Below are 14,097 nucleotides of genomic sequence, written 5' to 3' on the forward strand. Positions count from 1 at the left end.
GGGCTGGGGGGGGACCTGCGTCACAGGCCTGGAGGAGCAGGTAGGGCTGGGGGTGGGGGGGACCCGCGTCAATGGCCTGGAGGAGCAGGTAGGGCTGGGGGTGGGGGGGACCCGCGTCAATGGCCTGGAGGAGCAGGTAGGGCTGGGGGGGGGGGGGGCGCGTCAAAGGCCTGGAGGAGCAGGTAGGGCTGGGGGGGGACCCGCGTCAAAGGCCTGGAGGAGCAGGTAGGGCTGGGGCGGGGGGGTCGCTGCGGGGCGGGGCGGGCCTGGGGGGTGTAGATCACGCTGCGGCAGGAGGCCTGGTGCGCTGAACCATCCCGCTCACTGGAGGGGTCACTGAGAGACCGCGCTGTGCTGATCTCTGACCTCTCCTCCGCCAGGTGTCCACGCTGAAAGAGCAGCTCCAACAGGAAATGAAGCGTCGGCAGCCCCCGCTGCCCCCCTCCCTGCTGTCCAGCGGGAACTGAACAGCGCTCCCCGGTGGTCAGGTGGGGGAAGAGAAGTCAAGAACACTGGAGGGAGCCATGCCACCCACAGTCCGTCCGTCCTCCTCCCCCAGTGGGGGTTAACAAACTGGCCCACGTCCAATCAGAGCGTAGTATGAGCTGAAGAGTAATCAGGTGACTTGGCTACTGATCCAAACGAGGAAGTTGCCTGTACTGCACAATAACCGACCTGTTCAGCCATATTTTGCTCTGCAATAATACATTTGCATATTTTAGTGTGGAATACTGAAGTAGTCTGCGGATAAGTTAGCACCTTGCATGTTGAGTTTCATTCTTTTTTTATTTGTTGTCGCAGGATTAATATTTTATCTTGAACACTATGGAATGAAGCACATAGTGAGGGACCACCAGCAACATGCCACAATATTTAAATGTGTGTGTCTATATGTGCTGATTTTAATTAGGTTTGTGCTTACACACTAACACTTGATAATCACTGAAAAACAGTTAACGGATGATGTTTTTGTAAATCATAGTCTGGTTTGATAGTAGAAAGATTATTTTTGTACGTGTCTTTGTATGGGAGTGGACATTGGAGGTCAGGGCTGATGGGGTGGGGTAACTTTGAACCAGCATTTGTATAAGTAGGTGGTTAACCAGTTTCTTCATGGCACACTGGGCACGCTCACCATTAAATGGTGTGATTGAGCCAACTGCCCCTCTTTTCAAACGCTGGATCTAGGCTGGTTCACAGACTTCAAGGGTCCAGGTCGTTTGCTGTGTTTCTTAACTCTGTCAGCTCAGCTCAGCTCACTAGAGTTACTAACGTTGCTCTACATACAGGGGAACAGCACACTGTATCGTTTCCACTGGCAACTGATGCGAAAAAGAGACTGTGAATGAAATAAACTTGTGGATGGGGAGTTGTTTACAGTCGTTGTTTAGGGGGCCGTTTCCCCTGGCTCCACTGTCGAGGGGCCTTGGCACAGCGAGTGCTTACCATCGCCGATCGCAGGAAACAATCAGAGCTGGCGAGAAGCAGTTCGGATTCTAGTTATTTCCTTCCAGGAAAACTTCAGTCTCCCGACTGCAGATGAAGTGCAGGCGGTCGTCTGGGGCCTGGACGAGCGCCAGCGCTGAGTACGCTAACGTACTGTTAGCTCTGGTTGCGGGTAACATGGCGGGAAAGCAGCGGGTCTCTCCAGCGGTTCCGTCATCTTTTCGGCTGGCCTGGTTCCAGCTGTGTAGCCGGCCTGGTTCCAGCTGTGCCGCAGGGAAAGGGGTATGTGGGCCGGCTGTGCCCAGTGTCGGAGCGGGAACCAGAAGACCTTCTGCACCAGAAGGGTCTTGCTGGCTGGGTTGTGGTAGAACCCACACTGGGCAGTTTTAACATTCCACTCTTCTACACTCATTTTCTTTCTCATTTCATCCCCCCACCATGACCTCTAATTTTTAATAAAGATATTTACAGTCTATAAAGTTCACTGTGTCAGTTATCTGGACTCCAGCTAGACCACGGATATTCAAGTCCAGGCCTCAAGGCCAGTAGTGCTGTTGGTTTTCATTCCTCCCCCTGCCTAATCAGGACTGATTTAAACCTGGGGCACAGGCTTAGTTAAATTTCTGGGCAATTAGTGGCATTAATTGATCAATTAAGTATCAGGTTGACAAGAAAACCAGCAGTGCTATGGGCCTAAGGGGCAGGATCTGAGCATCCCTTACCTGGACTAAAGAAATACACGGATGCATTTATATCAGGCACAGACATTTAATAACCAGCACACACAAGTTACCACAGAAAACATTTATTTTTTTTACTTGTTTGGCCATAAAAATAAAAAAAAGAATTTAAAGTACAAGTACAGTAACCGTTTGTGAGCAGCCTTCACTGAGCACCTTTTGCCACTGATGCTGATGAGTACTGTATGAACACAACTATTCACTGCATCTCACCGAATTACAAAAGCAGAGGTCAAAGAGCACCACATTCATTACTTTGGTCTGCAGCTCACTTGATCTGGTCTGACGGACGCCTGCTTGTCTGAGCTTGCTGTGGTATAACCGGTTGATTATTGATTATTAATTATTGCTTTTTGCTCAAGTGCAGAGGCTCCGTCTTCGTGCTGTTTACTCAGTCCTCATATGAAACAGGCACTGCTGTGCGGTAAATGCATTGTAATTACCTAAGTTCTGTGTGCAACTGCTGTATAAATACATATTTGGAAAATTACGTAAAGGGTCAGGGTTAGGTTCAGGAAGAGTTAAGGTAATTATGGTTGGGTTTGCGTAGTTAGCTAGATTTATAGTATTTATGGTTGGGTCTGATTAGTTTGGGAGAGTTATATTAATTATGGTTGTCTAAAGTTATGGGGATTTGAGTTGCATATTGCAGGGGTTCATTCAGACTCATTCCAGAAACCAGACCTGACAAATGCATTACTTTAAAATCACATGTAGTTGCACAGTAATTGCAGTTCAGTTACAATACAATTACATTAGTTAAGATGGCAGGTAATACAAAATGTCACCTGCTTTTGTCATCATTTTTAACACTGCTTGAACACACACAGTAACAAAGAAAGAACAAAACATGTAAAACAAATACACAAAAAGCTACAAAAAATAAATGATACAGTAAAAAAAGAAATCACACAGTATATTGAGTGACAACTTCATAGCTGTTTATGTGCATCTGAGCAACGTACCGCTGTTTTATAGCACCAGTGTACAGTTCTTTTAATAGCACCAGTGACATCATACAGTCAAAAATATATATTTGGGTACAAAAGTATATGTATTTATACACATATATAAGGAATAATGTGGAGGGGTGGGGGGGGGGGGGGTTGAGGAACAGTTCTAAAAAAAAAGATATAAAAGAATGGAAGAACAAAGGTGCAGACAATAGGGTCTTTGGTCCAAGGAAAGGGGGAGGGGAGGGAAAGCTGGGGGTTTTGGAGGTGGGGATTTGGGCAGTATGTGAGCACACCCCTCCCCGTCTCCCCTGGCTCAGCATCCACCGCAGCTCTTCCCACAGCTGCTCCCTAGCGCCCCACACTGGCCACTCAGCGCCGCCACGCCACACCGCGAGAACTGGTCACGGCACATGTCCGCTATGGGATGGAGAGAAAAAGGCGGAGATTAGGGGAGGGAAGGTGGGGTGCATGTGGAGGAGATGTGGTGAGAGGGAGATGTTGAAACAGGTGAGGAGGAGAGAAAAAGATGGGAGGGGATGTGGAGACAGAAAGGGAAGAGTAACAATCTCCTACCAAACCCCTGAATTATCTGTCCTGTAAGAGCAAAAGTCCCCTACCAACCCCTGAACTATCCTGTAAGAGCAACAGTCCCCTACCAACTCCTGAATTATCCTGTAGGTGCAACAGTCCCCTACCAACCCCTGAATTATCTTGTAAGAGCAACTGCCCAGTACCGTTCCCTAAATTGCCTGTCCTGTAATAGCCCTGTATCATTCAGGGGTCAGGTGAAGCATTGTTTACACAGCGATATTAATTATAAGTCCTCACCTCTCAGCAGCTCCTCGTGGGCACACACTGTCCTCACACACACCTCCTTGTTCACCACGTACACCCTGCGCAAGCTGCAGAGATGTAGAGAGAGGAGAGGTCAGGTGACTGTGTGCAATAATGCACTGAAAGCAAGCCATCCACACCACAGTTATTATTCTCCACCTGGGAATAATAAGGTTACTGAAATGGCGTCCGAGCAGCCAGTCATACCTGTAGAAGCAGAGGCTGTTCAGACACTGCCTGCAGGGCTTGTGTACAGAGTAGAGCCTCGTACAGGGGTACTGCTCCTCACGGCAATCTGTGTGATACAGGAATACACATTAACCTGAGCCTGACTTAACAACACAATGACACGCCCGTGCTCAATGATGCAGAACATCAAAGACGTACATATGTGCACACGTATTCTGGCGTGAAGGCCTGCATACACACACGCGCACACGCACCCAGACACATCCCCGCTCCAGTCGCTTACCGAGAGGTCCTGGCTCTGTGGGTTCAGTCTGTAACTCAGCTTCTGAAACACAAAACATAAAAAAACATAAAACAAACTGCGGTCTCCATCACACATACTGTACATGTATGCAGGCAAGGCTACAGTAGCTCATATACTAACACTGAAACAAACATGCATACAGACATTATGGCACTGACTACTGCATACATACACACCAACACACTAAACCTCACACGTGTATGTGTACTGTATGTTACAACAACTGACATATTCGCAAAACACGCATGCAGAAATTCTCTCACAAATACAAAGAAGTGCAGACACTGCAGCGGTGATTCTCAGACATTTGCACACTTTATAGCGCTAATTCTCCTGCAGCGAGCTGCTGCTCATGGCCATTCTGGTTTGCATAAACACTAAGACTGCCATACTCAAATATTGTCCCAAAATCCACATTTGGTATACAGAGACTCGAGTGCCTTCATATTGGAATGATCCAGACGGTATTCATGCAGGTATGATAGGAAAATTCACTGTCACAAAGGCCACATAAACGCATAACTAAATGAATGTCCAGAACTCAGAAAGGCATTTCCAGTAGGCCTGACTCCAAAACACACAAAGGAAGATGCTTTCATGCACACGAATTGGTTCAATATTACACCATTCTTTTTATTCACATTTATTTTATTCACATTTTTTTCATATTTTACAAACTATTAAAGATGAAAATCCTGTTTTATGTCCTTGATGTATTGCGCAAAGTGACAGTTATAAAAATGAGACTGGAATGGCAGCAGATTATATCCAAAGTGGAATCGGCCCTACCGGATTGGCCAGGGCCAAAGGGACGTTCCAAAAGCACCTGCTGTTGTGGAGAGGAGACTGTATTATCCAGACCTGCGCAGGGAGCAAAGAAGGACAGGGAAAATATCAAACAATTCTTAATGGCACTTATTTTATTAACAAATGCTCTGAGCTGAATCAATGCACCCGACCCCAAATTTTACCATTACCCTCAACAGTGGTTTTGCAGTGATGAGAGTGAGGCTGTTTGGTAAATTGCAACCACTTGATTTATTTTAGGATCTAACACAACACATCAATTTGGAGAATACAAACACTCACACACGCACACGCACACACAGGCACACACAAACACAAACACAGTCTTACCAGGAATCCCGTAATCATAATCATCTGTGAATCAAAAAGAAAATGAGAAAATGTGTTTAAACTTTATACATAATCAATTTTAGGAGATAAACCTGCAAGTATGTAAAAAAGATCAGACTATCCCTCAAAACCAAGCAGCCAGACAAGGAGGAACCTGGCTATGGAATCCAGTATGAGGCCAGCAGACGCTATAAAAGAGGTGACAATATCCACACCGCTCCACAAAACTGCCCTTTTTTACGAGAGCAGCAAGAAGGAAGCCATTACTAAAAAAATAATAATAAAAGCCCATCTCAAATCCCTTATTGAGTGCACAACAAAGCATCCGACTGAGCCACAATCCATGAACCACGGTGGCGGCAGACTAATGCTACGGAAACACTTCCCAGCAGCAGAGACTGGGAATCTTGCCAGGAGTGAGGAGGAAATGGGTTGAGAAATGCACAGGTTTTCCAATCTTTGTGGAAAACCTGCTTCAGTCTACAGGAGAACTGGGACAAAGAGAAACCTTCAGCAAGACGTGGACCCTAAGCTACACTAGACTGGCTTCATGTGAAGAAAATGAATGGTCTTGAGTGGTTGGTCCAACTGAAAATGTGTGGCAAGACTTGCAAACTGCTGTCCATCAATGGTCTCCAACAAACTTGAGCGAACTTCTGCAATTTTTCCAAAGATGGGCTAGAATTGCGAGTTGTATAAATATATTCAAATATAAATTATATAGAAATATGTATATTTACTTAAACTGCATTGAAGTATATATCCAGCTGTATAAATGAAAGTGGTAGAAAGAAATTTGTATAAGACGCTCTGGATAAGAGCGTCTGCTAAATGCCTGTAATGTAATGTACAGAAGCTGTACAAGTTCGACCAAATGCCTCCAAACTCATTGGATGGTGCTTCATCCTACAGCAAGTCAATTATTCCAAACATACCGTGAAACCAACAGTCAAAAACGGGAAAATTCTTGACTGGCCCAGTTATTTACCTGATCTGAATCTTTTGCACACTTAAATATATGAAGAGACATGCCAGTAGTTAGTAACTCACCTGAGGGAATATACTTGTCATATTCTTCATCTGTCGCACCAAAGTGCTGGGCAACTAAAAGGACTGTTGGGACAGAATTCAGGAAGACAAGCTGACACAAAGACCAGAGACAGCCCACTGAGCGACTGACAATGAAACAGTGTGAAAGACTTTCATCCTAGAGAGTGAGAAACCAACCCAGACTCCTTTAGTGCTCTATAATGGTACTAGTGTAAAACATTGCACTTTCCTTCTTTCACTTGAATTCATAGCCCTATTAAGTTTGGATGGGTATGTCTGTAAATATATATTTATTTAATGAATAAAATGATCATAGAAAAAAAAATGGAAATACATGATCATATTTTAATATAATTTTTGAGTTATAGTATCATACAATTCGAATTATATGAACAGTATATCAGTATAATCATGTGTATGCAAAGGAGAACTGTTATATGTGCCCATGTAGTGTGCCCCTCTGTGGGATTTTGTACTGACCAGGCATGGACAACAGTAGCAGACAACTGGCCCTCATGGTCACTCAATCTGGGGAGGTAGACAGGCGCTTATACTGAGAGAGAGAGAGAGATAGAGAGAGAAAGAGAGAGAGAGAGAGGGGGAGGAGAACAAATTTAATATAAATACAGTATTACATAATATTGCAGTCATAGCAGTGTATTGATTTTATTTTTTAGGTTACCCAACATGACCCTTGTCTCCTGTGTATAGCTTCTCTCTCTGTACTGTATCTCTACTTCTCTCTCTCTCTCCCTAAGTTTCGCTTTAATTCTCTGTATTCTTCCCTCCTCCTGTCTGAACCCCTTCTCCTTCCCATGGTGCCCTGCAGTCACAGATGAGAAGAGGGGGGAATTCCGGCAGCAGAAATGCCGCATGTCTGTCTTCATTAACAATCCCTGTTTCAGTGTTCTCCTTCCCCTCCACTGCTAAATGCACAAAAACAGACGGACCACGGGCAACATTCCAGGAGAGGAACCACCAAGCTCCTCCCCCTTCCCCTCTCCCTCACTCTTTCTCTCTCAGAATAGGTCATCTCTCTCTCTCTCTCTCCCTCTCTCTCTCTCTCTACCACAGGGGGCTGGTCAGGGTGAGCCGGTCCACACAGCAGTGGCACCGGTATACCACAGCCAAGCAACTCTGGCCAGTGTCAAAGAGACACACACAGACCGATGCATACATGCAGCCTCATGAAGCAAACAGCCACCAAATCTAACACACAAAAGAATTCTCATTTCTAAATTTGTGGGGAAATTACAGTTTCGCTTTCATAAGTGTCTAACGGTGTAGTGTGTGGGCTATTGCATTTGCAGCTGTGTTTTCTGCAGGTTGAGGAAAGGATGAAAAGTTTGGTGATGACTGCTGTGCCCTGTGATGTAAAAATGAGGGTCACTGAGTTTTTGCCGTTATGTCTTATACACTTTGATTCCTGCACACAGGGGCATATGCGCTCGTGAGACACACGCCTCTGTCAGGAAGCAAAAAATTAGGAGAACCTTGTAAAGAATTTTTACATATTTACTGTATCCAAGCCAACATGATTCTCTACTTTCTCTCTCTCTCTGCTTTGACATACGATGAAATTCACCACACAAGTGAAATTAATTACCAGTACGTAATTTTCTCTGTGATCGTAAATGAAGTTTATATAAAGTGAAAAAAATTTACTAGATAATTGTACCTATCTCAGTATGGACGTTTAAAAGAAATTGATATAGCCAACACTGACTTCGAAAAGACACCTGACAAATGTGATGCGTTTAACTGCCCCAATTTGGTGATAATACTTTTTATTGATTGCCGGTAAAATCACACTTTACATCACATTTCAGTAGTCTATTTAGCAGGCACTCAGCTACTGAAGTAGTGCAGGTTAAGTGTCTTGCTTAAAAAGTACAGCCACCAGCTGGGAATCTAACCTACACAACCTTGGAGTTACAAGCCCAGTTCCCTAAGCGTTGCCACACAGCTGTGAATTGCTCTCTATGAAATGGCAGTGCTGCCTCCTAATACATTGTGTCTGTCTGCATGGGCCTCCCACCCATCTCTTGCCAGCCTGTCAGTGTGTGAGCTGCTTTATGCGAGTCTGTATGTGCGCTGTGATGTCATTGAGAGTGTGTGTTCGCACACATTCCTCGTGTGCATCCTAGTGGCTCTCAGAAACCATATGCTTTCTCAGCTCACATCTGGGAAGTATTAAAACCTCTGACCACCCCCCCCCCACCCTCCTCCCCTTCCCTCACTCTAATCCTCACTGACCCCCCTCCCCCACTGCCTTTAAAACAAAGGAACCATGAAAAGTGCCCCCCCCCCCCACCCAATAGTTTTTTTCTCTTCATCTCACAAGCAATTGGTTTGTTTGTACTATGAAGTTCAACCAAAAGTAGAATTTATTTCCTCCCGCCCAACCCAATCCCACCACTACAGTACCCCCCGCCCCCCTCTGTTTATTTATGTTGGCTACATCCACTCCATTGTATTGCCATTGCCCTAAGCAATAACCCCACCCCCTATCGCGCAACGCAATCTCCGCCTTGCACTTCATTACACTCCAAAAGACACTTGAAAACTTTTCATCTAGCTACTTCAAACTGGTTTCCCGTGGGAAATAAATAAAATTTTAATTAATTAATCGGAACAACAAATCATCTCGTTTAAAACAATGCAGTCGAATAATGGTCTGAAACGACGGATACAGTTATACGTGAGTTGCATATTGTCGAGCAATAATTGTAGGCTATATAGGATAACGAGCAATTCATTTTTAAAATAGATGCACACACATCCCTAAACTTTGCAAGACAGCTGAAAGCTAATTTATTCATCAACCTCCAAGTAGCGCACACAAGCTATAATACAGCTGACCACCAACTGTAGTAATATTCAAAAGCGTTTAACTCTCCAAATTCCGGGTTAATAATAAATCAGCCGGCAATGGCCATATAACTCTAATTACAACTCATGGTCGGTTGTGCAAAACTGGTTTGCTATTTTTAAGACCAACGTACAGCTCCACTATCTTCATAGTATCGCCGGTATCCATCTCCATTTCTTACCTCTAGTTCCCTTTCGTTCGTCCCGCCGATCCTCGAGGCTCTGTCAAGTCTGAAGCTCGGATTGATCGAGCGCCACACTGTATTGCCCCGCCTCCTCTGCCCCCATATCCCCTCTCCAGCCGTATTCCAGCGGGTCCCAGCGCCGACAAACTGCAACCCGACACTTGTGTGGGTATTGGTGGGGGGGAAATTGCGTTAGCACTAACTCTTTCAGGTCAGTCAAATAACCAATATCAAGACTCAGATCTTGTTTAGCAGGACCTGCTTGGGACAACAGGGACAACAGAGCACAAGTAAACATCCAGAATTTTGTACAGATTTTAAATTCACTTTTTAGGAGCATGGCTCTGTCAATTAGTATTTGATGAGGACAGAAGACATGCACCCGCTCATGCACATGACCACACAGACACAGAGGAATGTGCCTCATATATATTTTGAACAGACTACTGACATTCAATGTATAATATCCCTACGAACATCATAGTCACTCTCTCTATCTGGTCTGACTGAACAAGATTCACTTAGGAGATGAACCTTACCACCCCAGTAGAATGAATTATAAAATGTAACAGGAAACGTAAGAATTCTGCTGACATCTACTGTTCATTCTGCAACACTACACTATACTGTAGCACCGAAATGTAGTACCACAGGGGAGACAGAGATGAGAAAAATTATGAGCATGGAGCAGGAGAAGAGATCAAGGGAGAGGTGCACAAAGATAAGGTGCTGTCATGTTGAAGGAAGATAATAAAAAATAGATTTATACACATTTTATTTTGTTTCTTAAATCATATATAACTTATTTCAGAGTTCTTATTTTGTTTCATCACTGAAAACACAGCATACATACTATGCATCACCTACCCCCCTCCTAGCAAGGCTTTTGCTCACTGGGCTGTATGTACTGTATGTGGCTTCATCCCTGCTGTGTGTAAAATAAATCGTACTGCAAAATGCTTTACTGCCAAAGTGTGTTGGAGATTAGCATCATTTTCATGGCAACTGGCTATTACATCCTTATAGCATCTCTCTTTTCTTGATGCAAGGTCGGAGGGCAAGCAGGCAGGCAAAATAACCAACATTCTAAAAGTGTCGGTTGGTGACGCTGTCAATTTCGATTCAGCTGCAACGTTCTGAAGGTGTCAGTTGGTGAATTTAAACCGTAACTCTACACGAGAGGACATGTTTGAGTGAGTGAGATTATAAAACGGGACATAAAATTGTTTGTGTTCATTATTTTCAAACGAGGCTGAATTGCGTCAAACTCTGGTCTTAAAATTTTAAGACATTTGAAAGTAGGATGTCTTAATGATAAACGGAAAGTTATCTATCGTTAACCTGTTAGCCACCAACAAGAGCAGATCACCGCTGCCTTTCCAATGCAATTTGGACTAATTCACATTAGTTAGCTAGCATGTAGTTTAGACCAAGGAAAAACAAGGTGATTCCGTGGAAGATAAAGACACTGGGTATACATTACTAGAGGCAAGAGCTGCGTCGCAAGTATTTCCTAACGGTTTGGTCAATTTAGCAGTTAATGTTAGCAAGCGATCTTAAATCGACTGATTATCTACCTAACGTCAGCTATCTGGCTAGGTCATTGTCTATCAAGAACATTTCTTACAATATGTTCAGCGAACGGGTCAACAGATGGCGCTTCTTTGGCCGTCCATACTGAATAAAAAGAACCGTTGCTAGCTAACTGGATAGCATAAGATAACTACTTGTGATCTAACCTTATAGTTGGAAAGATGTGTACAAACGTTATATTAGCTAGCTAAGTTTACTTAGGGTGTTAACTTTAACACATTATTTATTTTTACTTAGTTAATGTATTTTATTCAAAATACCCTAACAATTTTCATTTTTATTCATGCTGAAATATCATCAGTTTTTACTGTTATGAAATTTTGAAGATGTTAGCAGTAAAATTCAAGATTTATTATGTAAACTAGTGAATATCAAATTGGATTTATTTTAAACTCATGTAGCTATGAACCGTGTCCTGGTTGTTCCCCTAGAAAGTTGTGTACTGCCATCTACTGTATGTGAATGAATGAGTACGTGTTGAGCTGTGATGAACTTCATAAGGTCACAATTAACCAAAATCCATTCTTATTGTCAGGGGTTGCCTGTCATTGTGTGACCAAAACTCAAGAATGATTGCATTCAGGAAATTCCTCAACAAGAAATCCCTGAGGGCTGTCACTGGGGAGTTCCTGGCAACCCTAATCTTTGTCCTGTTCAGCGTGGGCTCAACAGTAAATTGGGAAGAGGTGGACGATCAGCCGCTGCCTGCTTCCCGGCTCCTGATCTCCATCTCCTTCGGGCTAAGTTATGCAGTTATGGTGAAGTGCTTCAGTGACATCAGCGGTGCTCACATTAACCCTGCTGTGACCTTGGCCATGGTGTTCACTCGGAGGCTCAACATCGTCAAGGCCTTCATCTACCTGGTTGCCCAGTGTCTGGGAGCCACCGCAGGCAGTGCCATCCTGTTCGTGGTGACGCCGGAAAGTGTGAGAGGACACCTTGGAGTGACCTGGGTAAGACATGTTGGAATGAATTAAGGATCGCAGTCTCAGTGTATTTGATTAACAGTGCATATCGGATGTAGCCGAACAATGGGTTTTTTTCTAATAAGAATGATTTAGTAGTTTTATTTTAATTTTTTACATTATGTGAGTGGGTAACTCAATCTTAAACCATTGGCATTCCTATGGGCATTACATTTGCCTGTATCCAATATATAAATTCAGCTGAAGATAAAATGAAGTGAATTGTTTAGTGCCACTAGTGTATTTTTCAACAGGTGAGCTCCAGTCTGACAGTGTTCCAGGCATTCATGGTGGAGCTGCTGATCACATTCCAGATGATCTTTGTGGTGTATGCCACCTCTGACCCCAAAAGCACTCACCTCAAGGGCTCAGCTGCAGTAGACATCGGCCTGTCCATCTCAATCGGGCACCTGTTTGCGGTGAGTTCAGGGGTCATTACCGTCAGTCCGGTCTTGCAGTTTGCCAAAAACAGCACATGGATTTAAGCCCTGGCCATTGCATCCTGTTGCAACCATGTGCTACCCTGCCTCTTGTGTACTCTGTGCTGCATCAGGTACCTTACACTGGAGCGAGTATGAATCCAGCTCGCTCGCTTGGACCTGCGATTGTCACCGGATTCTGGGAAGACCATTGGGTAAGATGGAAACGCAGATTGACCATTGCCAACACTGACTGGACGAGAAGTGTGTGTGTGTGTGTGTGTGTGTGTGTGTGTGTATAATTGCATGTACATTTATACTACATATACTACACACTACAGTCTGTGGTACTATTGCAGTTTTTTAATGTCATTTTAATGTGCATTTGCACATCATTTTGGAAGTCGCTGGTTAAGTGCATTTAAATACATTTGATGGTAATTTAATGTAGTGGGAGTAAATTAGGTAGAAGGTATAGCTTGAGAAAAATATGAGATATTACTGTAGTGCACGGCTTCTTCAGCTACCAGCAGGAAACCCACTGACAGTCCATTGGCTAGCTCATTTTGGTGGGCAATGCATATTTTAAGGTTATAGGTTATTATCAGATAAATTTGGCCTTCTATCTGACTTGGTTTTAATCACAATGTGGTTGAGCCAAAATTGGCATTATTTCAACTGTAATTGTATTTTTTAAGCAGGTCTATGAACACAATAGAAAATAAAACATGAAACTAGTAGGATATTATTAGGAAGAATAATATAACGTATGAATTGCAGGTGTACTGGGTGGGCCCTATCCTAGGAGCAATCATCGCCGCTGCTCTGCACAAGTATTTCCTCCACCCGAGCCTGAAGAAGCCCCTGCTGGATGGTGTTTCTGAGAAGGAGGAGGGAGCGGACATGCTCCAGGCCACAAACATGGACGAAAGCAACCAACCAGAGTCTTTCGGCGGCATCGCTGACCTGGAGGTGGACGAGAGCAACAGGCTGGAGTCTTTAAATGACATCAACATTGAGAACCCCGCAGACAATGAGTCTGACCTTTTCAGCACGGGAAAGAAGAACGAAGCGCTTTCTGCAGTATGATTTAAAGAATGGACACCGGCGATTCTGACACACATTTAACATTGGTTTTAGTTAGGAAAGTGAATTGTTACAGTTCCTTGTGTCCCATGGTCTTTGACATAAGTATGGAGGTTATGCTGTGGAAATCAGATGATGATCTATGATAGCATGTGCTCTCATTTGTAATCTTTCTCAAAACACAATTCTCTACATCTTGCATATCTATTAAAACTTAAAGTGTTGATAATAGCACCACTTAAATCAATACTAAAATTCACAATTAAAAATAGTTAAGATATTGTTGCTTAGTTATGAAAAATACAATTTGTATTTAAATGTT

General features: G+C 43.8%; 3 protein-coding genes across 8 annotated transcripts in view; 2 read left to right on the forward strand and 1 right to left on the reverse strand.

Annotated features, from left to right (window-relative positions):
• Window positions 1-1,928, forward strand: part of LOC118211188 (rootletin-like) — a 31,276-nt gene extending 29,348 nt beyond the window's left edge. For all 4 annotated transcript variants that reach the window (XM_035388147.1, XM_035388146.1, XM_035388145.1 and 1 more), the window contains exon 37: window positions 381-1,928. In XM_035388147.1, the coding sequence (XP_035244038.1) occupies window positions 381-467 (87 nt within the window). In that variant the 3' untranslated portion in view covers window positions 468-1,928. The remainder of the gene's footprint in view (window positions 1-380) is intronic.
• A 272-nt stretch (window positions 1,929-2,200) lies between these two features.
• On the reverse strand, window positions 2,201-9,832 carry mfap2 (microfibril associated protein 2). The gene is made up of 9 exons (XM_035388156.1): window positions 9,710-9,832; window positions 7,137-7,209; window positions 6,657-6,719; window positions 5,607-5,630; window positions 5,259-5,330; window positions 4,449-4,490; window positions 4,184-4,271; window positions 3,971-4,044; window positions 2,201-3,559 (listed from the first exon to the last, which is right to left on the reverse strand). The coding sequence occupies exons 2-9, from the start codon at window positions 7,171-7,173 to the stop codon at window positions 3,456-3,458; spliced, it is 504 nt and encodes a 167-aa protein (XP_035244047.1). The 5' UTR covers window positions 7,174-7,209; window positions 9,710-9,832; the 3' UTR covers window positions 2,201-3,455.
• LOC118211189 (aquaporin-4-like) lies at window positions 9,339-13,969 on the forward strand. 3 transcript variants are annotated; one of them, XM_035388151.1, is made up of 5 exons: window positions 9,339-9,357; window positions 11,841-12,258; window positions 12,525-12,689; window positions 12,824-12,904; window positions 13,470-13,969. In XM_035388151.1, the coding sequence occupies exons 2-5, from the start codon at window positions 11,875-11,877 to the stop codon at window positions 13,776-13,778; spliced, it is 939 nt and encodes a 312-aa protein (XP_035244042.1). In that variant the 5' UTR covers window positions 9,339-9,357; window positions 11,841-11,874; the 3' UTR covers window positions 13,779-13,969. The 3 variants fall into 3 exon arrangements, with proteins under 3 accessions (XP_035244042.1, XP_035244040.1, XP_035244041.1); XM_035388149.1 differs by lacking the exon at window positions 9,339-9,357 and adding an exon at window positions 10,286-10,905; XM_035388150.1 differs by lacking the exon at window positions 9,339-9,357 and adding an exon at window positions 10,917-11,200.
• Window positions 13,970-14,097: the final 128 nt, after the last annotated feature.

This window comes from Anguilla anguilla, chromosome 13 (genome assembly GCF_013347855.1).
Source record: "Anguilla anguilla isolate fAngAng1 chromosome 13, fAngAng1.pri, whole genome shotgun sequence".
In the NCBI taxonomy this organism is placed as follows: Eukaryota; Metazoa; Chordata; class Actinopteri; order Anguilliformes; family Anguillidae; genus Anguilla; species Anguilla anguilla.

Excerpts from the sequence above, each read along its gene's own strand:
- mfap2 (XM_035388156.1), bottom strand. The coding sequence starts at position 7,173 with ATGAGGGCCAGTTGTCTGCTACTGTTGTCCATGCCTG. Across the intron at positions 6,720-7,136 it reads GCTACTGTTGTCCATGCCTG|TCCTTTTAGTTGCCCAGCAC; the intron begins GTCAGTACAAAA and ends CTGTCCCAACAG. Across the intron at positions 5,631-6,656 it reads TGACAAGTATATTCCCTCAG|ATGATTATGATTACGGGATT; the intron begins GTGAGTTACTAA and ends TTTGATTCACAG.
- LOC118211189 (XM_035388149.1), top strand. Across the intron at positions 12,259-12,524 it reads GACACCTTGGAGTGACCTGG|GTGAGCTCCAGTCTGACAGT; the intron begins GTAAGACATGTT and ends ATTTTTCAACAG. Across the intron at positions 12,905-13,469 it reads GATTCTGGGAAGACCATTGG|GTGTACTGGGTGGGCCCTAT; the intron begins GTAAGATGGAAA and ends TATGAATTGCAG.